Here is a 23,902-nt window from a genome sequence, read left to right on the forward strand (position 1 = left end):
GCTTGGATTAAAGGCGTGCGCCACCACCGCCCGGCTGACACCTTGTCTTAAATGTCATTTAAAAACTGCAATCTGTCAAAACTGCTTCATGGACTTATTTGCACTGTTGTGAAACAAGCAGGTATTCCGTGCTTGAGTTTGTATTTCTATAAGTGATGGTCAGGTCTAACTATTGAAGTTTGGGGACACTTGTTTTCTATTCCCAACAGCAGAAAGCCATACATACAAGTTCCTAAACCTATTGTGTTAAAACATTCCGCTGACCCATTCCTTCCTTGGGAGATAAGGCAAGTTTGCTCAAAGCAACATTGGTACCCTGTAAAATGACTGTGTGTCAAAAACTGTTCTCTTCAGCAAACGTTCACTACACGAGTCCTCTAAAGCAATGGACGCTTCCAGCCTTTCTATTGTTGTTCTGACAGGTCCTCTGGACCTTCTCTATCTATCTGGAGTCAGTGGCTATCCTGCCACAGCTCTTCATGATCAGCAAGACTGGAGAGGCTGAGACCATCACCACTCACTACCTGTTCTTCCTGGGGCTCTATCGGCTCCTCTATCTGGCCAACTGGATCAGGAGGTACCAGACAGAGAACTTCTATGACCAGATTTCTGTGGTGTCTGGAGTTGTACAAACCATCTTTTACTGTGACTTCTTCTACTTATATGTGACCAAAGGTAGGCACTAGTCCTGTGTCACCATGCACTCTTATGTATGGTACTTGTAGAAATTTGAATAGGTTTGGCCTCCATAGACCAATGTTTGAATGCTTGGCCCACAAGGAGTGACACTATTAGGGAGGTGTGTCCTTTTTAGAATACGTATGCCCTTGTTGGGGGAAATGTAGTACTGTGTAGCCAGGTTTTGAAGGCTGGGGCAGGCAGTGAGTGGTCTTGTGAAGGCAATATATATGCTTTGAATCAGTGTCTGATATATGGTAGTTTCTCCTATAACTAGGACCCACAGGTCCAGGAATCAAGGAGTGGAAAAGGGAATAGTTCCACTTACTATCACTTAGTGACCCATTAGGAAAATTTTTGATTCCTGTTCTGTTGACCTAGCAGTTTTGGTTCTAGAGGAAGGAGTGCTCCTGCCAGGAGGCTCTGTGCCTTGTGTTTGTTAGTTTTGATCACTGGGAGTCCTCAAAGCCCTCCTACAGTGACACATTTCCTCTACCTTGCACAGGGTGGCACAGACCAACAGCAATCACAAAGGTGCAGACAGGAAAACTGGGGACTTCTGGCCAACTTGGTTGGGGAAACCTCACTCAGCAAAAGCTCCAAAGCAGCCATTAGCAGTCATAAACCTTGAAACTCGGGGAACTAAGTTCACACAGGACCTCAGGGAGCTAGGTGAAGGGGTTTGTTACTGTATTACCATGCCTAGCAGCCACCATGCAAAGACTAATCAGGGTAGCTTTAAAGCAGGTTTGGGATGGATAGACACAGGCAATGGGAATGGAGCAGACCACCAGTAACCAAAATGGGGGGAAACAGGGCATAGAGCCCATGGGTTAATTTATCAGAAGTTCCGTCTTAGGTTCTAAATAACTCCTGCAAGCTGACAACATTAAAGGAACAGCAGCATGAAGACTGTGCCAGAATGAGGGGAGGGGAGGGGCAAAGGCAGGTGGATCTCTAGTTCAAGACCAGCTAAAGTGTGTATGTGTTTGGGGGTGGGGGAAGTGGTACAGGGGCAGCAGAAATGAACACATCCTAAAATTTTCTCTTTTTCTAGTCCTTAAAGGAAAGAAATTAAGTCTACCAATGCCAGTTTGAAGAGATGGGCCACTCCTAAGGCAGCTAGAGTAAACCATTTGGATCACTCCTTGAATGACTTTGAGCTAAGATTTGGGACATGTTAAAACGATTGGTGTGAATTTGAGCTAAGCACTGTCTCAACATCAATGGCATCACCTCCCCTATACATTGTAGATGTAATGGAATACCTGGCCTGTCTGCCCAAATATGGTGCCCTACAATGAATGGCAAGTGAAAAGCAGCAGCAAGATGCCTCCTCCACAAATGACTCAACTCTTGCTTCTTTAGACTAGTAGAAAACTCATGCCCAGGAATGGGAAGATCATTCAGAGACCCTCCAGAGGTCCGAGTGCTGACCTGAAGAGCTGTGTCCACCTGCTGTAAGCAGTCCAAATAGCCAGCTCTGCCAAGTGCTTAGGACTTTTAATCTCACTTGCCAGCTGAGGTGGACACCATGGCCACTGTGTGCCAAGAGCCACCCAATCTTACCTCCTCCCCCGCCCCCAGTCTGAGGTGCTATAATTGGATGCCTAGAGCACTCAACCTTCAACACTCGCTGCTTGGAGGAAAACATTAAGAGTACACTTGAACTCTTTTTAAGTTTTAATGTAATAAAAAGTTCACACCTTTATTGTCAAGTGTTTATTTATACCTACAAAAGAAAACAAGATGGTATCAAAAGGACAATTTACAAACTAATAGTAGCAACATAGCTCTGATCATCCTGTGCCTTAACATCACACCTACAATTCAAGTCTCAATGACAGGAATGTGTTGAGAGACCAGCAAGGGTATTAGGAGAGCACTGATCCCAAGCAAAAGCCACCAACCTTTTAGATGAGAAGTCTGCACAATGGATCGTTAGGGAGCAGCAGCCCACAGGTAATACCTAAGCCCTTTCCCTCGGTGAGTAAACCATGAAAGGCTATTAACCCAGCTCAAAGGCTTTGCCTGCACCTGTGCTGGCAAGGGACAGACAAGGAGGCAGAAGTCATTTGTACCTAATAGGAAAACTGCTAGTTTTCTCCTGTACCCAGGCCAAAAGAGCTTATGAAATATGAAATCTTCTGTTTATCTGGATTATGCCTCTGCTGGAGAGGGAGGTAAACAACCTAGCTGCTGCTTTGTCCCCGAGGCAGTAACAGAGGGGGTGTTTTGAAGAGCTACAGTAGCACAGGGCAGCCCATGGTATAATGCTTAATAAAAAATAAATCTGAATTTGGTTGTAGAAAGTATCTGTAACAAGCTGGTCAGTGTCAGTGGTTAGACACTTCCTTTTGGCAGGGTGAGAGACAGACAAGACAGGACACACTTTGGTTTCAGAGCACAGAGCAGGGTTGCCACACATCTGTGCCCACCATCCCCCTCAGCTTCATAGTCTGTAAGACAGTAAGGAAAACAAAAGAATCCAAGCGTGCATTCACATGCGGATATTCAGCATGTGCTGACAACCTACCTGTTATGTTACACACTGAATCCTATTTTCTGAGCCCCTCAAAACCATCCCTTTTCTCTTCCTGAAAGAAACCTCAAAAATGAGTGTTACTGTATATAGGAGCAAGCACCCTCAGGACGGCCAAGGAATGCAATAGAGCCTCCTCCCTTTACCTGCACTGAGACAGCAGCACAGAGAACAGCCACACAAGCCCCACCACTATCGTCTACTAGGCCTTAGGGCATCTGCTCTCCTGTCCTGTTTAGGTGACGTAAGCAGAATTTTCTTTGCAACTTCATCTGCTGCTCTTCCAAGTTTTAGAAGAAAGCATTTAATAAAGGGATGAGACAAGCTCACCCATACCTTCACACTCCAGAGTAAGGTGAGCCTGGGCTTCAGTCCTCCATGGGCACTACCTACCTGTGAAAAACTGAGGGCAAAGGGAAGCCCAGGACAAGTACCTCCAGCTGCTAGAAAGCACCAGAGAACAGGCTGCAAGGAGGAGACGAGGCTCTTCAGCAGTCCTGCTCAGGAGAGGCTGGCCAAGTGGGCAGAGCAGCCCATGAGGTCATTCCTACTCTAAGAATACTGAGTTTAAGAGGAAGATCTGCCCACTTGCAGCCCATCATTTCCAAAGGTGTTTTCTAAACGCTGCCCAGGAAGTTTCTGCTCAGCACTGATGCTTACTGCTCACAGTGGCTTATCTGGCTAGAAAAATGACTTTCAGGTGGCCCCTGGTTATATGGAGGGAAAAACCAGGCAGCCGCTACCCAGATGCCAGTCTACCTAGTAAAAACAATTCTTTTATAGTTTTTTAAACTTAAAAAGACAACACTTGAACTCAGAAATGTAATTTCTAACTCAATACTAACCTGGTTAATATTTAATAACTGCAGGAAAAAGTAGGGGGGACGATGACAAAGCCAATTAGGAATTTTTAACTGTTGAATGCATATAATAAGCCATCAGTCAAATGACTGACAAAGCAGTCTTAATTAAAAATTCATCAGGCCTGAGTAATCTAACTTCAGCAACTTAAAACCCACCACGGGCAGCATGGATGGAAATCCCACTTGGCTCCTCCCAATAAGAACAGTCTAAAGAGCAGAGGCCACCTCCTGCAGCAGTCCATCGTTCCCCACCACCCTCCCAAAGATAAAGAGGCTCCAACAAAAGCGCCCAAGACCTTTAAGATGAAAAACAGCTCAATAGCCTCAACATGCATTAAGTTGGGGGAAAGAAATTAATCTTTTCCAGTCAGTTATGTGTATATATATATATATTTTCTTACAAAATCTGTTATTATAGACTGGATCTTTTGGGTGGGCAGAAGAAACCTGGCAGTGAATTTTTAACTATCTGCATTAAAAAAAGATAAACCATAATGGTTGGGAAAAGAAAAAATAAAAATGAAAAGGTCTAGAAGGGTAAAAGACAGTGTTCCTTTAGATGTAATTCATCTGCACGAGTCACTCCCGCCAAGCAGTTTCATTTACGAGATGGCGGAGGGGGAGGAGGGGGTGGAGGGTACTGGTAAGCAGTCTGCCCCATGTAGCCTATCATATTGGTAGCTCCCGGAGGCTGTGCAAACTGCTGTGACATCAGTGGCTGTGGCTGCTGCCCGGATCGGCCTATCCCACTAAACTGCTGGCTGGAGCTCTGGGAGCTCCTCCCGGCTGAGGCGGTGCTGCTAGCCCCATAAGTGCCAGCGGCATACTCCTGGGCAGTGTAGCCGCTGGTGCCATAGGCAGCTGCCCCATAGGTGCCTTGAGCATAGGTGTATTGGCCTGCTTGTGCCCCAAAGGCAGAATTCGGGCTTCCATAGCTACTGCCATTAGCATAACTGGCTCTATCGGTTTCACTACGATCCCTGTAGCTTGTAGAATCTCTCCGGCCACCATCCTTGACCCCTCGAAGCCTCCGGTCACACTCATCCTGATACATCAGATTGGGATTGTTGGCTGAAGAAGTAGTCCGGTATCGTGAGCGGCCTCCTGGTGGGAACAAAATGCCAAGTATGTGATCCAAACAAAGTGAACTTAAAGGGGCCCAGAGATACTCAACACATCACCTTCCTCTGCAAAGCTAGACTCTCAACACTTCACTCAACTTGGTACCTAACAGACTCTAAGAGTCTTCTTGAGGATAACAAAAACAAACTTAACACGCCAAACTAGGTAGCCAGGAGTGCAGACCTGAGTGTACCTCACAGCTGTAGCCTCAGTTAATACTACGCTAAGAAACGAGGCAAAATTACCAAATTCTCCAAAGGTATCAAGAAGGAACAACAGTTTAGTTATATATGTTAAATTTTAAGAGACAGGGTCTAAGCTATGAAGCTCAAGTTGTCCCAAAAAGATAACATACCCAGCCTTGCCTCCAGATGTTAAGAAATACAGGCTTGGGGCTGAAGAAATGGCTCAGTAAAACACTGACTGCTCTTCCAAAGGTCCTGAATTCAATCCCCAGCAACCACAAGGTGGCTCACAACCATCTGTAATGGGATCCAATGCCCTCTTCTGACATGCAGACAGAGCACTCATATACAAACAAACAAACTAACTAAATAAATAAATAAATGAAACAACCCAGGCTCGGCTGGACAGTGATGCCTTTGCCAGCAGTGGGAGGCAGAGGCAGATGGGATGGATCTATGAGTTTGAGAACAGCCTGGTCTAAAAAGTGAGTTCCAGCCAGGCGGTGGTGGCACACGCCTTTAATCTCAGCACTTGGGAGGCAGAGGCAGGTGGATTTCTGAGTTCGAGGCCAGCCTGGTCTACAGAGTGAGTTCCAGGACAGCCAGGGATATACAGAGAAACCCTGTATCAAAAAACAAACAAACAAGCAACAACAACAAAAAAACAAAACAAAAAGTGAGTTCCAGAACAGGCAGGGCTACACAGAGAAACCCTATTTGAAAGAAGAAAACCCAAACCAAAAGATTCACAGGCATGTACCACTAGTTTAATTTTGGACATGCACTATGTGACCATGAAATTTAAATAAATAATGGGTCTTAAATTCTTAAACTACAAAAACACTGGGCTGTAATAGTAGCTGTAATGGGCTGTAATGACTAAAGTTGCTTAACTTTAAGAAGGGACAACACAAAAGCCACAAAATTCTCTCTCCCTCCAACAAAAGCCACATCAAAACAAAACAAAAAGGAAAACTGAAAACTCACTAACAAAGAAAAACCAGCAGAAAACATGGCACAATGAGTGTTACAAGTCCTTGGTAGTACCTGGAAAATTCCAGGACTTACCCTTACCCCCTCCTCCGCCGCCACCTCTGTGATCCACAAGCTGCATCAATTTTGGATTGATGGCCTGATTGGCCTCTTCCAATACTTTGATCAGCTCTCTAGCCTGCTTCAGGTTGCCCGGGGTAAAGAAAGTGTAGGCAGTGCCCTTGTTGGTGCTGCGGGCCGTTCGGCCAATACGGTGAACATAATCCTCTGAGCTGTTTGGATAATCGTAGTTGATGACAAACTTGACATCTTCCACATCTTCCATGTCAACGAGGAGACATTGTGTAGGTTGATGTGGCAGAGAAAGAGAAGGTAAAGACATGCCAAGAGGTGGAGAGCACGAATGCAGATGACAGCAAGAGGAGAGAAGATGAAGTTAGTAACCACCCTGAGTAGGTACAAAGAAAGACTCCTCCCAACAGAGTAAAAGAGGATCAGTGGCACTCAGGACACACACGGGCACTGCATCTTCATTTGCTATTATTACCTATGGGAGCTCCCATCCATACCCCAAACTCCTGCCTTTTCTGTAATGGTATGCTGACAGGAGCTACACTAAGACCAGAATTCAGACTAACACATTCTAGTGCCACCCCCTTCAAAGCTGGAATGTAGAAGAACTCAGTAACCACCATTAAAGTGCAGGGCCAAATCACTTCTACTCTGTTGGGAGAAGCCTGGCACAGTCTACCAACAATACAACCAACTTACCTTCAGACCAGTCACAGAGCAACATGGAAAGATACTTCATCTATCTACTACATCCTCAGACTCAATAGTTAGGGTCTGTCTTGCTCTTGTATTTAAAAAGCAAACCAAAGCCAAAATACACACCTATTTTGCTTTGTATAAACACCCAGATTATCTTTCCCTTTTCAATCACAAGAACACATTACACTAAAATTTCACTCTACTGCCAAGCCCAGCTTCTCAAATGAGGTTTTTTTCCACTCAACTCAAGGTTATTGCAAACTCAGTATTTGTATCAACAATCAGATTGTCTATGTGACCTGAAGATTCAATAGCCAAACAATGTGGGGAAAACCATGAAACCTTGAGACACACATTTAATATTCTGCACATGGCTAGGAATTGGGCTGAATAACCCCCTAAAACTTAAAAGTATGCAAATGTTAGTGTAATGCTTGCAGCTAAATGTAGTTTTTTAACCTACTTAACAAGCAAATTTAATAACAGAATCCTAATTTTTGGTGGAAAAAAATCTGCATTTTACAAAGAATATTCCGAAAATATCCTAGATAAAACACAGATTTCTGTGATAGAAATAATTAAAAAACATTCTCTGTTTGTTACCAGACCGATGCACACTCCCTCCTCCTTTGGGAAACCGCTGCAGCCGATCCCGTCTCTTTGCCTTTTATATTTGGCGGCCTCCTTTCGAAAACTCCGCCTTCTGACACGGGACCACTGGAGCGCGGGGAGCATGCATCAAGGGTCCGTGGCAGTGAGAAGTCCCCACACACGCTCGCTCTGTGAACTGGCTTAGATGCTTCTCTGTAGCCCCATTTGGTTGCCAAGCGCCGGAGAACCTGGGTTCAGGTAAAAATTTCAGGTCCTCCAACGCCTCCCCCAAGGTAATTGGGGTGATTGTAGAAAAATTAAAAAAGTTACATCCAAAGGGTCAGACTGCATCTATTGCCCAGACTGGATTAATTTCAGGGGTAAAGGGGAGATGATTTAAAAAAAAAAAATCAGCTGTTGTTAGGGGCATGTGAAGTAGGGGCATTATGTCTGTTTCTTATTACAATAAAGGCTCCTCAGTCTTTACTGACCCCTAAAGTCCTGAATCACACCAGAAAGACGAGAAGGCACTTATCACAGGGGGCAGCTTGAGTCTCCGGCTTGGGTCGTTGATGCCATAAAGAAAAAAATATAATAGGGCAAGGATGGAAGGGTGGGGCAGGGTGGGGCTAACTCCACGAGCACTTCTTCAGAGCTTCAGTACTGCTCCGTAGCCACTCCCACTGAGCGACCATGGGAACAGAGCCCTTCAATTGCTGAGTGACCATGGGGACAGAGCCCTCAATCGCTGCACTGGACGCACAGAAGCGTGCTTTCCAAGCAGCAAGCACAGGCTTCAGATGCTAACAGCGGGAAGTACTTCTGGAGGGGCTCGATAAGGGGTGGACACGGTGCAAAAGGTCTTCATGCTAGAAGGGTGTCCTGTGTGTGCACAGCTGACTGAAGGCCACCTAAGAGCAAGCCTAGAATCGGGTTTCTCCAGCCCAGGCTGCCCTGAGGTTACTGGTGCACTGCCACAGTATTATCTTGCTGTCTTTATAGACGATGCTATAGCAGGGTAAGAAATGGAAAGTTACATGTTTGGCCACTGGCCTGGGAGAACATGTGGTTTGGAAAGCCCTATGCCATGGCCTACAACTCCACTCACTAATTGGGAGAGTCTAGGACTAGCCAGCAGGCTCATCTAGAGTGGCTTCGGGCCAATGGAGATTTGCCTCAGCCATGTACTGAGTGATCTGCAGTTGATATCAAAGCTTCTGTTAAAAACAAAATGAAATAAATTCAATACTTTTAGTTCAACAGTGTGTAGTTTAAACAAAAAAAGGAAAAAAAAGCAAAAGAAAAAAAGAAAAAAAAAGCAAAATAAAAAATATCCCAGTGGAAAGGGAACAGTGGTCACCTGAAGATGGCTATTATAAACTATGGGAGTCAAAGAACTTACCTGAAGGGATCATTTAAGAGACCATCGCTCCACAGAAGTGAAAAAAGGCCTGGTGACTCAGCTGAAAATAGCACCCCTGTCTATGAGGTAGAAGCCTTCACTTTCCAGGATCTTGTAGGACCTTGGTCAGAAGTCTGCCATTTGTGGTGGGTTTTCTCCCTCCTTTTGATTTTTACAAGGCAGCAAACAAAGGGGCCCAAAACAAGCACTGATGTTGAGTAACAAGAAACAGACTCAGGCACCTGCCCTCTCCCCTCACTTGAATGAGGGAGGGTGGGACGAAGAGTCTAAGTTATTCTAACGGTAGCCAATTGATTTTGTTTAAAATATGCAAAAGGACGGAACAAATTTTTAATTGTCTAGGCAAGATGCACAAAGAAGCTACCAGCACATAGCAAGCCTGTTTTAAAAACCACCATTACTGAAAGCTTTCATGTAAACTGCTTTCAGGCTTCTGCCTCCTGTCCCAGGCCCCAGCTCTAAGGGCACAGACCAGAGATGACCTCAGAAGGAGGAGACAACTTCCCACCATGGCTGCAGGTCACTACCTCTGAAGGAGGAGTTAAGTCGAATGGATAAAAAGGCTCCATCACTGCTGAACTCATTTCAATACTTATCATTTCTATGTTAAATTGCACAGGGAAATTTGGTACTTCTCCCCTTACTCAACAGGAAATTAAACATGTCAATAAAGGCTTTCTCCCAACAGAAATGACCCCAGCTCTCTAAAACAACACCTTGCTATATAACCTACATTGTCCTCAAATTAAATCTCTTGCCTCAGGTTTCCAGGTGCTGGAATTTACAGGCATATAGTACTATGCTTAGCTATAAGAAATCTTTTCTGGAGACAGCCCTGTCTACAACTCACTATGCACACCAGGTTTGCCTCAAACTAAAGAAACCATACGCCTGTCTCCCAAGTGTGGGGATCAATGGCATGTATTACCACACCCAGCTAGAATATTCCTTATAAATGTAAACATTCTGGGTCAGACTTGTTCAGGTCACAAGAAGCCAAAGTGTCACAGGCTATGTGTACCTGTTTAAAGCTTCAGAAGAGCAGCTTCCCTTCAAGTTCTTAAACCAGACAACATACCTATAGCCAAATGATGGGCAAGGGAGGGGTAACTGCCAATCACATCACTCAACTAATACTGGGCAATGCAGATTTAATAGAATAATGTTATATAGAAAGCAATCAACTCCCCTGAGTAAATGTTTATGAAAGTGGCCTCTTTATTTCTATAGTAAACAGATTAGTATAAGGGAAAACCTAAAGAAACCAGCTTTTGCTAGCTAGGTCTAACTAGGCTCCTTCTATCCAGTCAGAAAACTGTGATTTAATAGTCATGCCTAAGCCTTGCTACAGACCAAAGACTGCTAGGAGCCAGACGGAACTTTGAAAATAAAGAGGGTGGGAACCACAGAAAACCCAAAATAATAATAATAAAACCCCACAAGAAGATTAAAAGAAAATTACAGGGAGGAAAAAAAAATCACACTTATTCCCTCTTTTGACTAAACTCATTTACATACAATTGCAAATCTGACATGACAAAAAAAATTTTTTAAACCAAAAGATACACAAAGCTCCAATAGAGACACCTATCTATACAAACCTAGCCCACGGGAGGCTACATCTGTGGCAATGAGGATAGGAGCCTTTCCAGATCGGAACTCTGGAAGAAAAACAAAAAGGTGCCAAGTTAGAGAATGGAGGCTAGAGAACATTTGTAAATGACATAGACTGAAGAAAATGATCTCCCTTGATGTTTCACACCACACCCATTTTAAATTTAAAAAAAAAAAAAAAAAAAAAAAAAAAAAAAGCATTTTTAAGAAACTGTGTAGCTGGGCAGTGGTGGCACACGCCTTTAATCCCAGCACTTGGGAGGCAGAGGCAGATGGATCTCTTGAGTTCGAAGCCAGCCTGGTCTACAGAGTGAGTTCCAGGCTACACAGAGAAACCCTGTCTCAAAAACAAACAAATAAACAAACAAAAAGACTGTCTCAAAACAAATAAATACAATTTTGTGTTTATGTGTGCCTGTGCATGTTGAACATAGGTGTCCAGAGGTAGAATTACAGGCGGTTGTAAGCCACCAACACCAACGATGGGACCTTCAAAGAACAGTACGTGTTCTTATGGCGGAACCATCTCTATAGCTCCTTTTATTTGAAAAGACTTATTTTTATTTATATTATGAACTTTCAAGAATTCTAGAGATGTATTGTAAATATCCAGGTTTTATAATTAGAACAAGGCTGGGTAAAATAAAATCTAGTATAATACTTATTTTTTGCAAATAAAACTATTGTTGGAGATACAGCCAGGTCATGTCTACAATACTGTCTATAAGCACTTGTTTTTGTAGAAACCACTCCCCAAACTAATCTACTATCTGGTCCTTTCTAAATTGGTTGGGAGAAGGAGTGCAGGCAGTGGAGCTAAGATGATAGCTGTCAAAAACCTTTATTGTGTTAGGCATACTAGTACACACTTTTATTCCTGATAACTCCTGGAAGTCAGAGGCAGGTGGATTTAAATCTGCCTGCCTCTGCCTCCCAAGTGCTGGGATTAAAGGTGTGCACCAACAACGCCCGGTGTGAAATCCTATTTCAAAAAAAAAAAAAGGCAGCTCGGTTTTGTTCTTACCGTTAAGTACCCAATCTCTTTCTGGTTGACTCTTGTCTCCATGGATACACATAGCAGGCCAACTATCAGAAGAATATAAATTAGAGATCTTTACAAAAGAAATATTAGTACAAATTCTTAAAGCAACAAAAGAGAAGACTGTTCATTTGCACATGCACACAATTATCTATCAGGATAGAATATACCAAACACAACAGTCACTTGGAAACTGCCTGAGCACAGCAGTGGTTCTCAATCTCCCTACTGCTATAACCCTTTAATACAGTTCCTCATGTTGTGCTGACCCCCAACCATACAATTATTTCACTGTTACATCATTCACTGTAGTTTTGATACTATTATGAATTGTAATGTAAATGTGATATGCAGGATATCAGACCTCTGTGAAAGGATCTTTCAACCTCCCCCACAGCTAAGGGATCAGGACCTCTAAGTTGAGAATCGCCGGCTTAAAGCTATCTAGATGCTGCACTCACCCATCTCTGCGCATCCTTCGTGTGAGGTCATCACAGCGCCTCTTTGTCTCCACAAATATTATGGTCTTATTTTCCTTTTCTGCCATGATTTCCTCCATCAGCTGGATCAATCTGAAAAGATGGCCGACCACCCAGATAAGATCTTCCTTTACATCAACCACACAGATGATATTCACTCACATAGTCTCACACTCAAGAGTATGATGGCATATGTCTACAATCCCAACATCACTTGGGAGGCTCATACAGGACGGAGAGAGTTCAAGATCAACCATAGCTACATAACAAGAATCTTCTATTCCAAAAAGGAAGGGAAAAAGAGACCTCAAATTGGGCACCCACTGAATGGCTTACAACCACCTCTAATTCCAGCCCTAAGAGATCTGAGTGTTTTCCTTTTTTTCCGAGACAGGAAAAAAAGGTCTATAGCCCTGGCTGTCCTGGAACTCACTCTCTAGACCAGGCTGGCCACGAACTCAGAAATCCACCTGCTTCTGCCTCCTAAGTGCTGGGATTAAAGGCCGTGCCACCACTGCCCAGTTGGGATCTGAATTCTCGTATTGCTTTTGTGAGCACAGTGCAGGAAAACAAACAACAACAAAAACTAATTCAGGCTGTGGTTACAGTATCTGTCTAGCATGCATGACGGCCTAGGTTCAATCTCCAGCAGCACATGAACCAAGTTCGGTGGCATAAGCCCAAAACCTCAGCACAGGGGAGGCAGAGACCCAACACTGCCTTCTGTTACACCATGGGCTGCAGGCTTGCGAGAGATACAGAGATCCTGTCTCGAGTAAAGCAATACAATTTAATTCCAACTACTACACTCAAAGCAGATTTGATATATTTGCTATCATTCATTTCTCAGAAATGAGAAATGGAGGCAGTAAGAGGTCAATCTTAAGCCCACCTAAAAACTATACTACTGGCATTAAAAAAGCCTGATGCAAATGCAAGGATCTAAGATCAACAAAGACAATATTTCAACTTATGACATGTCTTCAACCTCCAAAATAAATAAATAAATAAATAAAAATAACCTTGGCTTTCTCAGCTGTTGTAATACAACTGTAAACCAGGACTTGGGAGGCCGAGGAAGGGAAATCATTTGTTTGAGGACAATGATAGGATACCTAGTGTGGCCCTGTCTCAAATATAAGCCAAACTTAATATTAATTAGTATATTACATAATAGTTATATTATTATATGCTATGAAATCTCTTTCCATACTTGTGATCTTTTTCACTCTCCATACAGACATCTACGATTTGTAAGATGTTGTGGTTGGCACTCAGCTCCAGATTGCCCACATTGATCTGTGTGTAGTCACGCAGGAAATCCTCTGCAAGCTGCCTTACTTCCTTTGGCCAAGTTGCACTCCACATCAGTGTCTGCCGGTCAGGCTATGAAGAAAAGAAGGCTCTCCTTTAGACTAAGGAACTACATTAAGAAACAAAGAGGTATAAATATAGTGATCAGGTTTACAAACCCTGATTTGATCAACAATTTTACGGATCTGGGGCTCAAAGCCCATATCAAGCATCCGGTCAGCTTCATCCAACACAAGGTAAGTACATCGGCGAAGGTTTGTCTTTCCCGACTCCAGGAAATCTATTAGGCGCCCAGGAGTGGCTATGCAAATCTCAACACCTATAAAGCAACAATAACAAAAAATCTAGTCCATGAAGAACCCTTTCTTACTTATACAACATCCAAAGCTCAGCACACAATAACTAGGAAGCCCTAGCGGCTGCATTCAATGTTACAGCAATTGCTAAACTTACAGTATCCAAAGAGCACAATGTAAGGAGGTTACTAACAGCAGATTAAGTCTCAAGTCACAATTTTCCCTCAACAAAATATCTAATAGAAACACAATCCCAAGAATTTCTACACTATGGAAAATACTGAAAAATTTCTCACAAGAACCCAATGTTCACTTTCATTTAAAGAAATTGTCAGCATGATCATTCTTTTTACCTCTTTCCAAGTCTCGAATCTGGGGACCTTTAGGAGCACCTCCATAAATGCACGTACTCTTTAATCTAGAGCATTTTCCATAATCATCAGCCACCTGCTGCACCTGCTGAGCAAGCTCTCTGGTAGGAGCCAGCACTAGACACTGAAACAAAGGGGGAGGAGGGAAGCAAATAGCCCTGAGACAGCCACCCCAACTTTAACAAATCCCAACTACCCTAAGAATCAAAAGGTAGTCTAATTGCCCCACTCAACTCACTCTGATGTGTTTACTCAAGGCATAAGTGACCCACTTATGTTTGATTTACAGTTTGTATAATTTACTTTAAAAAAGAAAAAGACAAGCCTTAGACTCTCTGGTCTGTCAACCTCTAATCCCCTAATTTGGTAACCTGATCATGAGACCCTCATGGTGGGAAGAACTTACCCTTACAAGTTATCCCCTGATTTCTACAAAACAAGGCGGCATGTACCCACTCCCTTCAGAAAAATAAGGAAATCTAATAAAAATGAATTAATTTAGAAGTGTGCTTGAGGGACAAATAGCTCCGTGGTTGAATAATTACCTAGCATGCATCAGGCCCTAAATTCAACCCTCAGTACCAAAAAATAAACCCCCAAACAAAGAATTGTACTTATATTTGCTACAAGAACTGGTTCAAAGGGTAGGTTCAGTTCAGAGATGTGGAGCTCAGTGGTGGGATTACTGTCTAGCTTATACAAGGGCATAAATTAGATCATAAACAGAAAAGAGGAAGAGTGCCTCAAATCCATATTTTATTGCTGCACAACTTTGGGCAAGTCATTTAATTCCAAATAAGACAGGCCAGTACCACCTCCACATATGGAGAAAAGGGTTGAGAATTGGTAAGGGCAGGGGCCGGAGAGATGACTCATAAAAAAGAATTAAACTTGGCACAGTGCCTAAAATTCAACCACCATTAAAAAAAATCATTATTCTGAAAAATTACAAATAGTAACACACTTACAATTGGGCCATCTCCTCTTTCCAAGTATGGCTGGTGGTTTATATGAACAATGGCAGGCAGCAAATACTGGGGAGGAATAAGAATCAACAATGTCATATAAACCTAGGTCATCAGCCTAACAGGTGGCAAGTTAATTAGTCATTAACAATGTCCTAATGGGAAAGGGGAAAAATAGAACTGTTACCACACTTGAGTGCAATTTAAGTAGATAGCTGAAATTCTTTTTTTTTTTCCTTCGGAGACAGTGTTTCACTATGTAGCTCTCCGGCTATCCTGGAACTCACTACATAGACCAATCTGGTCTCAGAGAATCCATACACCTGCCTCTGCCTCACTAGTGCTAGGATTAAAAGTAAGTAGGCCCCACCATGCCCTGCTTACACACAGTGCTTTAACTATGAGTTTAAGAACTGAGGAATTGTGAGGCAGCCTTCAATCCCAGCACTTGGAAGGGGGCTGAGACAGGTGGTTCTGACCTCAAGGACACCCTGGTATACAGACCAATAGCCAGAACTACACAGAGAAACCCTGTCTTGAGAGAAAATAACCAACCAACCAAAACCCCCAAGAACTGAGAAAATGTAAGCCAACTAGGATAACAAAATAAGTTACCATAATGTCGAAAGCTTGGTACCTACCGCCAATGTCTTTCCAGAGCCAGTCTGTGCAATGCCAACCATATCCCTGCCACTAAGGGCCAAAGGAAATCCCTGGCACTGAATGGGAGTTGGTTCTGTAAAGTGCTGATCCATCAGCACATCCATTACATACTCTGTAAGAAAGCAAGCACATCACTGTCTTTACTAGTAGACTACAGGACTTGGTAAAGTCTTCAAAAGCACTAGTTACTGCTGCTAAGACCTACTCTGCTTCAGTATTCTCCAACAACTTCAAACCCAATCTCTGACTGGCCCAACGCTATCCTAACACACCTAACAGCATCGGCTCATGGCTCATTTACTGTTCCCAAAGGTCCTACTATATCCTGGAAGCAATGTTCTGCTATATTATAAAATGCAAGGGCAAACCCTAGTGGGAGTTTGGGCATTAAAAACAAAGCCAAGGCTGAGGAGATGGTTCGGCTGTCAAAGAGTGCTGTTGAAGAACCCATGTTGGTTCCCAGGATCCAGGTAAAACTAACAACTGCCTGTAAATGCAACTTACAACCAGACCCCTTCCTTCTTCTGGACTCCCCAGGAACCTCACTCCATTCAAATCATCTTTCAAAACACAAAAATTTGTGCAACATGCTATCTATCAGTACTAGTAATCAATCACCATTCTAAAAAATTGGAAACATAAAATTACTATTCAAAGCTGGGTGTGGTGGTACATGACTCTAATCCCAGCTCATGGGATACAGAGGCAGGTAGATCTTTGAGCTCCAGGCCAGTCTGATCTATAATATAGTGAGGCTTTATCTTAAAAACTAAAATAAATTTTTTTTTGAAGTTTATTATTTTGGGGTTGCCAGTATGGATCTAAATCCTCCTTTCATGTTTATCTGGTTTCCAAAATTTGAACTCAAGTAGTCTAAACACTCTCACCTACTTGACTGGTCCCATATAAATTACGATCTTTTCCTTTTCTTTTGAGACTGTGTGTAGCCCTAGCTGTCCGGGAACTCAGAAATCTGCCTGCCTCTGCCTCCTGAGTGCTGGGATCTAAGGCATGCACTACCAAAACACCTGGCTACTATCTTTTAAAAGTTTCTATTTGTCTTTTAGACAAAATCCTAAGCCTTTCAAAACCTTTAAGCACCCTACTTATTGCAGGACTAAAGAACACTTACGTGGAAAGTTAGCATGATGGAAGGCAAAGACAGGTTTTGGACAGACATCTCCCCCTCTCACGGTAATCTCTTTCTTCCTACGAAGCTCATCGACCTCATACTGTGAAGACAATACAAGTTCTCAATCTAGAAGCTTTGTTATCACAATGACATATGCTAATGTCTTTTCCATGCATCCAAGTTTGTGATGCACATGACTGAGAGAAAACCTTCAAAAGTAATTCCTAGCCAGGCTAGGTGGTGCTTTGTCACCTCACAGTGAGTAGAAGGATAACCTCAAGTTCAAACCTAACCTAGTCTACAAAACAAGTTCCCAACCAACCAGAGTTACACAGTGAGAAAAGTTAACAACAGAACAGAACTTGGGCCCAAATGCTCAATGCTATTATGTAATTTTTCTGGATAAGCAATCTTCTTGGGTAGAATACACCATCAGGTGGTTAAAAGCACACAAATATACAATGTTAAGCTAATTTTAAAAGCATGTAGCTTAATTGTAGTTTAAACTTAACATGCATATAGTGCTAGGTTTGAGCGCAGCACTAAAAGAAAATTAGCTCAATGGTTGAGCACCTGTCTTCGTGAAGAAAGCTCAGGGTTTGACCAAGAAAAAAATCACAAGGTGTGGCTTCCCATAGCTATAACCCTAACAAAGTAGTGGGACAGCAAGTTAAAGACCAGCCTGGAACTACACAGTGAGACCATTCTACAAATAGAAGAATTTTACCACATAAAATTAAAACACAAAGGCAAGGCATGGTAATATAATTCTTTAGTCCTAGTACTGGGAAGACAGATGGATCTCTGAGCTTGAGGCCAACCTGGTCTACAGAGTGAGTTCCAGGATAGCCAAGGCTATACAGAGAAACCTTGTCTTAGAAAACAAACAAAAATTACCCCCACACAAAAACAAAACCACAACACATTAAAAAGATCTGCCATCATATAAAATCAAATATAATACTATACTTGGACTATTAACCTATATTTAAACACTCACTCACCCCCTCCCCTTTCTTACCGGAGTCAGTCTTGCTACTTCTGGATGTTCGACATAAAAATTCTTCTCAAACTTGGGGAGCTCACTCAAATCCCATTTCTTTTTTCGTAACCGCTCCCCAGGATTACCAAACTTCTTTGGGGGAAGCCCACTACCACCTCTTGCTCCAAACCTAGAGACACCAGAAAAATGTAGATTCATTAGTACCCATCCCATGTGACAAGAAAGGAGCAGTCTTCCTTACGCCCCAGTTTTCCACCCATTTCAGCTCTCTGACAAAGTTGCTGATACCAACTTCACACCGAGTGTAGTTAATTGACACTAGAGATTCTGGATAGAATAAAACGGTCTTTGCTCCTGCAGAGAAGTGGTACTCTTTTAAACTCCAAGAGCAAGACTGTGGACAGGGAGAAAAATGTACTTCAAGCAAGTCCTTCAAATTTACAACAGCTTCTTAGCCAATTTCCCCCCTAATGCTGGGGCAAGAACTTCTCTGCTAATCTACAAAGCAAACTACTGGGACATCAGTGTCTAGTGTTTAGTTGAAAGAAAGAACCAGCCGGGCAGTGGTGGCGCACGCCTTTAATCCCAGCACTTGGGAAGCAGAGACAGGCGGATTTCTGAGTTCGAGGCCAGCCTGGTCTATAGAGTGAGTTCTGGGACTACACAGAGAAACTCTGTCTCGAAAAACCAAAGACCCAGAAAGTTGTAATTCTTTCCTCTCTAGCCTTCATTTTTATTTTATATTCATATATTTTACTTTACATCTCCCTTTTCATCGCCAAAAAGTACTACTATTCCTGTTTTGAGAAAGGCCCTCATTCATCCTGTACTCCCCTATTAAACTCACAGCAATCCTCCTGCCTCAGCCTCCTAAACATTGGGATTATAAATGTGAGTCAGCACACCAGGGTCAAATAATACTATTTAGTTACAGAGAGAAAACAATAGCAAAAAAAACCCCCAAAAAACAAAACATCAATGTAGGTTATGGGTATTTGTTTTGAAATAAGATTCAAAGCTAGACATGGTATAGAGTTGAACCTGTGTAGTCCTAGCACTTGAAAGCCAGTGGCAAGGTCAGAGTTCAAGGGCAGTCTGGCTTATGAGAATTTGTGTCAAAACAAAACCCCTCCAAACATTTAAATTAAGTCTTGTCTTTAAGATACCCTTTACAACAAAGGGGTAAGCTAAACAATATAGATATGGCCACTTGCCAAACCTAAGAAGTAAGAAATAAGAAGCTACTTTTCCCAGAGCAATCCTAATACAATCTCATTGTCCTAATCTCTGTAAGTACAGGGCTTAAAAACAAAACAAACAAACAAACAAACAAACAAAAAAAAAATCAAGAACTCTCATTTCCTTTTTTCTTTTGTTTTTCCAGACAGGGTTTGCCTCGGCTGTGCAGGAGGCCTCTCTCTGTTTCCAGAGGGCTAGGATTAAAGGCATGAGCCACCATGCCCTGTAAGATCTCATTTCCTTATTCCATTAGAAAACTGGAGAAAATTCAATAGTTAAAGAACCTCATAAGGTAATCAATCCCTCTCTGTCAGAGCCTGATGTGGTGGCCTACACCTGTGTTTCTGAACTTGGGACACACATTCCAGGGCAACCGAGCAGACTAAGCTACACAGCCTGAGACAAACCCACTCAGCAATCATTTATGGCCAGAAATTTTACTGAAATTCACTGGGTATCTACATTCAGTAGGCAGAATTTGGGTGACATTAATATCACTGCTAAACCAACACAACTAAAGAGAAAAATATTCAACTGAATACACCCACCAAGACCTTTAAAAGTTCTCTAGGGCTTTTCAGCTCAACACTATAGTGAACAAGGCTTTCTCATGTGACTACTTCACCCAGCTTGCAACGAATACAATTCTGAAACACTTCCAAGAGTTTTTTTTCAGTCTTGCAAATATGGCCAAAACCCAATCTTTAAGAGGGTTTAAGTAAGCATAACTCAAATGAGGATAATGTGGTTCCTATGTGTTATTTCCACTGAGCTTGCTATAATCCCAGACTGCCAGTCTTAATGACCTAGAAGAAAATAAAGCCTCTACAATTAAGACTCCTTTACAAGGCTTATTCGAACTGAAATTTCTGTTTCTCTCTCTCACTACCCCCACGTTGAACCTTAATGTTAACCATTCTCTTGTTTTGATCTGTGTAGCCCAGGCTAGCTTTGAACTCCAACCTCCTCACTCAGCCTCCGGAGCTGCGATTACTGGTTATGTGCCACCTTAGGGGTTCTCTTGATGTCAACAGCTTTGTTAGTTTTAAGGACATTTTTTTTCCTTCGAGGTAGGACCTCACTATGTAGTCCTGGGACTCACTATGCAGACCAGGCTGGCTTTGAACTCGGAGCTGTCTTGTCTTTGCCTCCTGAGTCCACGTGCCAACACAACCAGCCAAGTTTTCATTGTATCCAAATAAAAAGCGCCCAGAGGTTATCTAGCTGGGAACTGTTTCCATTCTCTAGGTGTCAGAAACAATGTTGGCATAAAAGCTTTTTGATGTACTGATTCCAGGGCACACATTCAAGGATTCCTCTGGCAACGCATCACCGAAAGCTTCCTACGTTAACTAATTAAGAAATATATAACAACAAAACTTCCTAGCTTAGGCTTCAAAGTCAACAGGATCTTTAAAAGGCAATTAAAAAAAGTCACCCGCCCTCCTGGCTCTCCCAACTTCGATCTTTTAGAAAGCAACTCCAGCATTTCCCATCCCAATCTGCCACCACTTAACCAAGACGTGAAAGAGAGCAAAACGTAGTTTAGAATCAAAAAGGCCTTTCCGACTCCAGTCCTTTCTCTAACAGGGACGGCTAACGCAGCGGAGAGGAAACCATCTCAAGGCAGCTGCTCCTAGATTAAGCTTGAGCAGCCGTCTCCTCCCCCAGACACACACTGCGGCCGGCTTGCGAGGATCAAGTGATCCGCGAGCGGGCCAGGAGAGGAGACAAGGCTGGCCTGCCACTTCCGAGCCAGGCCCGCGGCCTGCAGAGGCGCCCACCCGACCCTGGGGCTTGCGCGCCGCCGCCATTGTACGGCAGGAGCCTCGCGCTCTGCGGGCCACCCCGCCCCCCGCCCGGACCTCCCCCTTACCCTCCACGGTCCCTGTCACGATCCCGATCCCCAAAGCCGCCTCCGCGCATGGTCCCAAACGGATAAAGATCTGGGAGCGGGGCACGGATGACTGAGCTCGGGAGGGTTTGCGGCTCTGGTCTAGTGATGACCGATGGCGGCGGCGCCTCCGCTGTTGGGGCGGCGGCAGGCGCGGCGCTGTCTCGCTCCGACGCGCTGTCTCCCGTCGCAGACGCCACCGTCGCCGCCTCTCTCGTCGGAGACGGGAGCAAAACTCAGAGAATCGGGGTTGTTAGTACAGTTGGGAGGTCTGGTCACGCTCAAACCGGGCGGTGCCACGGTCTAGGCGTCTCCTTCCCTTCCCAGCAACTGCACAAAATGGCGGCGGCCGCTGAGCCTGCTCCAACTTAACGCTACGCACGGCCGCGACGCTACGTAAACAGAGTCTGGGGGGCTCCGCGCGACGCTACAGACATTCTAGGAACCGTTTTACGTCGCTGACGGAGATGGGTGCTCTTGTCCGTTCACGTAAATAAGTCAGTGTGCGCAACCGGCGTAGCGTTCTCGCGCCGCCAGCTCTAGAACGCGGGCGGGGGGGCGGAGGGGGGGAGCCGTCGGCACGACGTAACGTTGTTTGCGTCGTTGGTCGGCCCACTATTGCGAGGATGCGCAGTTTTCGTAGCGCATTCCATTTAGAGAATGGACTTTTCCCGGCATTCCGAGCTCAAACGGCCCTGGAGGCCGGCCTTGTGCAGACACAATAGTCGCGCTCTATGTTGCTTTGGTCAGGCTTCGGGGGTCTCAGCGCGGTAGGACCCGGAGAGTCTCGAGGCCCTCTTGGTTGGCCTTGGCCCCTCATCCCAACGCCGTGTGCCCCAAGCTGGCCACACGCCCCGGCGCCATTTCCTTCCCGTTGCTTTTCGCCGCGCTGGCGCTGCAGCCATGTTGGATGCGTCGCCTCCTTCTCTTCAGCAGGCAACGTCCCAGCTGGGCTAAAAGACACCGAGTGGTTTCCTGCAGTTCGTACTGAGGTGCTGTTTTCCGAACAAAGTGTTGTCACCTTTTCCTCTGGCCTTAGTTGACGCCTTACACACAGGCCACACCTTCCCAGAGTCCTTTCTGAGGGGGGCGCCTTGGCCCTTAGCCACTGTTAAGATGGGGGCCTCACATGGGTCCGCGACTGCAGAAACGGTGGTTTTTTTTGTTTCTTGTTTTTTTGACTTTTCATGGTCAGTTCTTTATTCTTTGATGAATGGTCTTAAAACATTACATTAAGCAAGGCTGAAAAGTAAACTTTAAAATAGTTTTATAAGGACAAGTTATAACACATGTAATGATTAATCACTCTGAAATTTTGATCTTAGAGCATATGGTGCACCCACTGGCCATAGACCCAGGTTTTCCAAAAATCCATCATTTTTTTCTTGTCTGCATAGATTTCTTCTCATTGGCTACCTTCTGCTTTTGTTGCATGATCTCTGATCCCTCCGCTTTCTCTGAGAGGCAGTCAAGCTATCTTCTTTTCTTTTTCCTTTGCTAATTTCCTGGGTCTTTTTCATATTTTTCTGTCGGGCAATTTCTCTTTGATTTCCACGGACCATGCTGGTCACCGGCTGGAGACTGGAAAACAATGATTTGGAGAAGCAAGGGTGGCTTGCACTGTGGAAGTTCGGGGCACTGAGGAAGGCTGAGCCCCTCGAGGGCCCTCGGTGTGGCAACGCCTCTCTCTCAGAAACGGTGGGTTTTACAGGAGAGGATTTGCAAACCCAATCCGGGGAAGGCAGGCTGGGCTAGGCCACGGGTGCCACCCAACTCCTAGATTGCTTTCTTTTGCTTGCCATCCCTGCACACTGCTAAGCCACACAAGCTTGGCCATTCTTGCTTTACAAAATTGTGAAGCTGCTGTGTTCCTTGAGACTGCTAGGCTCATTTGTACAGATTTGGAGAATGGAGGCCGTCAACCTGGAGGCTGAGTCTTGTCTCTTGAGTGTTGCTCAGGTTATTGGAAAGCCAGGAGAGTGTAGAGTCTTCTTGGGCGGCTGTTCATTTGTCATTTCGGCCATAGAGACAGTCATGGATAGCCAGGCATGGGGCTAGTGGCTGGGACACTGGGGAACCAACACATTCCTTTGCTCAAAGCTTTGTTCTCTAAAGACGGAGAGGAGACAAATGACAAATATTTATGCTAGACTTTTGCTAACTTGGAAGAGAAAATGGTGTAGAGGCTGTGGAACAGTGCTTGCTGGCCATGACTGAAGCCTTGGATTTAATACCCAGCACCTCCAACTGCTACTCACACTCGTCTACTCTAGTCACATCCAAAATATCGGGGATAAAATCTTGATAAAGGATAAGAGGCAATAAGACTTCAAAAGGAGATCTGTGCCTCTTGTATTTTAGACAGTCACTGGTATCTCCTAACTCAGACGATTTCCAGATTAGTCTTTCCAATCGTCAACACTGCCTCATAATTAGACATAAAGGTACCCCAAGAAATGATTTGTAAATGGTTAAGATTGGGCATTGTCTCCTGGCTGACGCAATGTTTCCAACTATCCTAGTTTAATGTTTTACGCACTAGAGAGTAATTGAAGGGTTTCCCTCACTCTAGGACATTAGCTAAAAGTGTTAGGTCGGGACTCCCCTCTGCCTGCCTCCAACAAAAACCAGAGAATTAACATAAGAATACCTCAACAGCCGGGTGGTGGTGGCGCACACCTTTAATCCCAGCACTTGGGAGGCAGAGACAGGCGGATTTCTGAGT

General features: G+C 44.1%; 2 protein-coding genes and 1 pseudogene across 3 annotated transcripts in view; 1 reads left to right on the forward strand and 2 right to left on the reverse strand.

Moving 5' to 3' along the window:
- Kdelr3 (KDEL endoplasmic reticulum protein retention receptor 3) overlaps positions 1-2,389 on the forward strand; it is an 8,689-nt gene extending 6,300 nt beyond the window's left edge. The window contains exons 4-5 of the mRNA XM_031349460.1: positions 423-675; positions 1,736-2,389. Of these exons, the coding sequence (XP_031205320.1) occupies positions 423-675; positions 1,736-1,776 (294 nt within the window). The 3' untranslated portion in view covers positions 1,777-2,389. The remainder of the gene's footprint in view (positions 1-422; positions 676-1,735) is intronic.
- Ddx17 (DEAD-box helicase 17) lies at positions 2,386-21,697 on the reverse strand. Of its 2 annotated transcripts, none has more exons than XM_031349455.1 (13): positions 21,160-21,697; positions 18,063-18,213; positions 17,042-17,141; positions 15,888-16,021; positions 15,250-15,315; positions 14,264-14,405; positions 13,773-13,933; positions 13,514-13,686; positions 12,283-12,393; positions 11,807-11,868; positions 10,770-10,829; positions 6,465-6,701; positions 2,386-5,187 (listed from the first exon to the last, which is right to left on the reverse strand). In XM_031349455.1, the coding sequence occupies exons 1-13, from the start codon at positions 21,207-21,209 to the stop codon at positions 4,682-4,684; spliced, it is 1,953 nt and encodes a 650-aa protein (XP_031205315.1). In that variant the 5' UTR covers positions 21,210-21,697; the 3' UTR covers positions 2,386-4,681. The 2 variants fall into 2 exon arrangements, with proteins under 2 accessions (XP_031205315.1, XP_031205308.1); XM_031349448.1 differs by having other exon boundaries at positions 6,459-6,701.
- A 668-nt stretch (positions 21,698-22,365) lies between these two features.
- LOC116075945 lies at positions 22,366-22,852 on the reverse strand (annotated as a pseudogene).
- Positions 22,853-23,902: the final 1,050 nt, after the last annotated feature.

Source organism: Mastomys coucha, unplaced genomic scaffold (genome assembly GCF_008632895.1).
Source record: "Mastomys coucha isolate ucsf_1 unplaced genomic scaffold, UCSF_Mcou_1 pScaffold11, whole genome shotgun sequence".
Taxonomy (NCBI): domain Eukaryota; kingdom Metazoa; phylum Chordata; class Mammalia; order Rodentia; family Muridae; genus Mastomys; species Mastomys coucha.

Coding starts and splice junctions, on each gene's coding strand:
- Ddx17 (XM_031349448.1), bottom strand. CDS start 21,209: ATGCGCGGAGGCGGCTTTGGGGATCGGGATCGTGACAGGGACCGTGGA. Junction 14,406..15,249: donor AAAGAGGAGATGGCCCAATT/GTAAGTGTGTTA, acceptor CCTTTGTTTCAG/TGTCTAGTGCTGGCTCCTAC. Junction 5,188..6,458: donor CGGCGGAGGAGGGGGTAAGG/GTAAGTCCTGGA, acceptor TGTTCCCACCAG/GAGGCCGCTCACGATACCGG.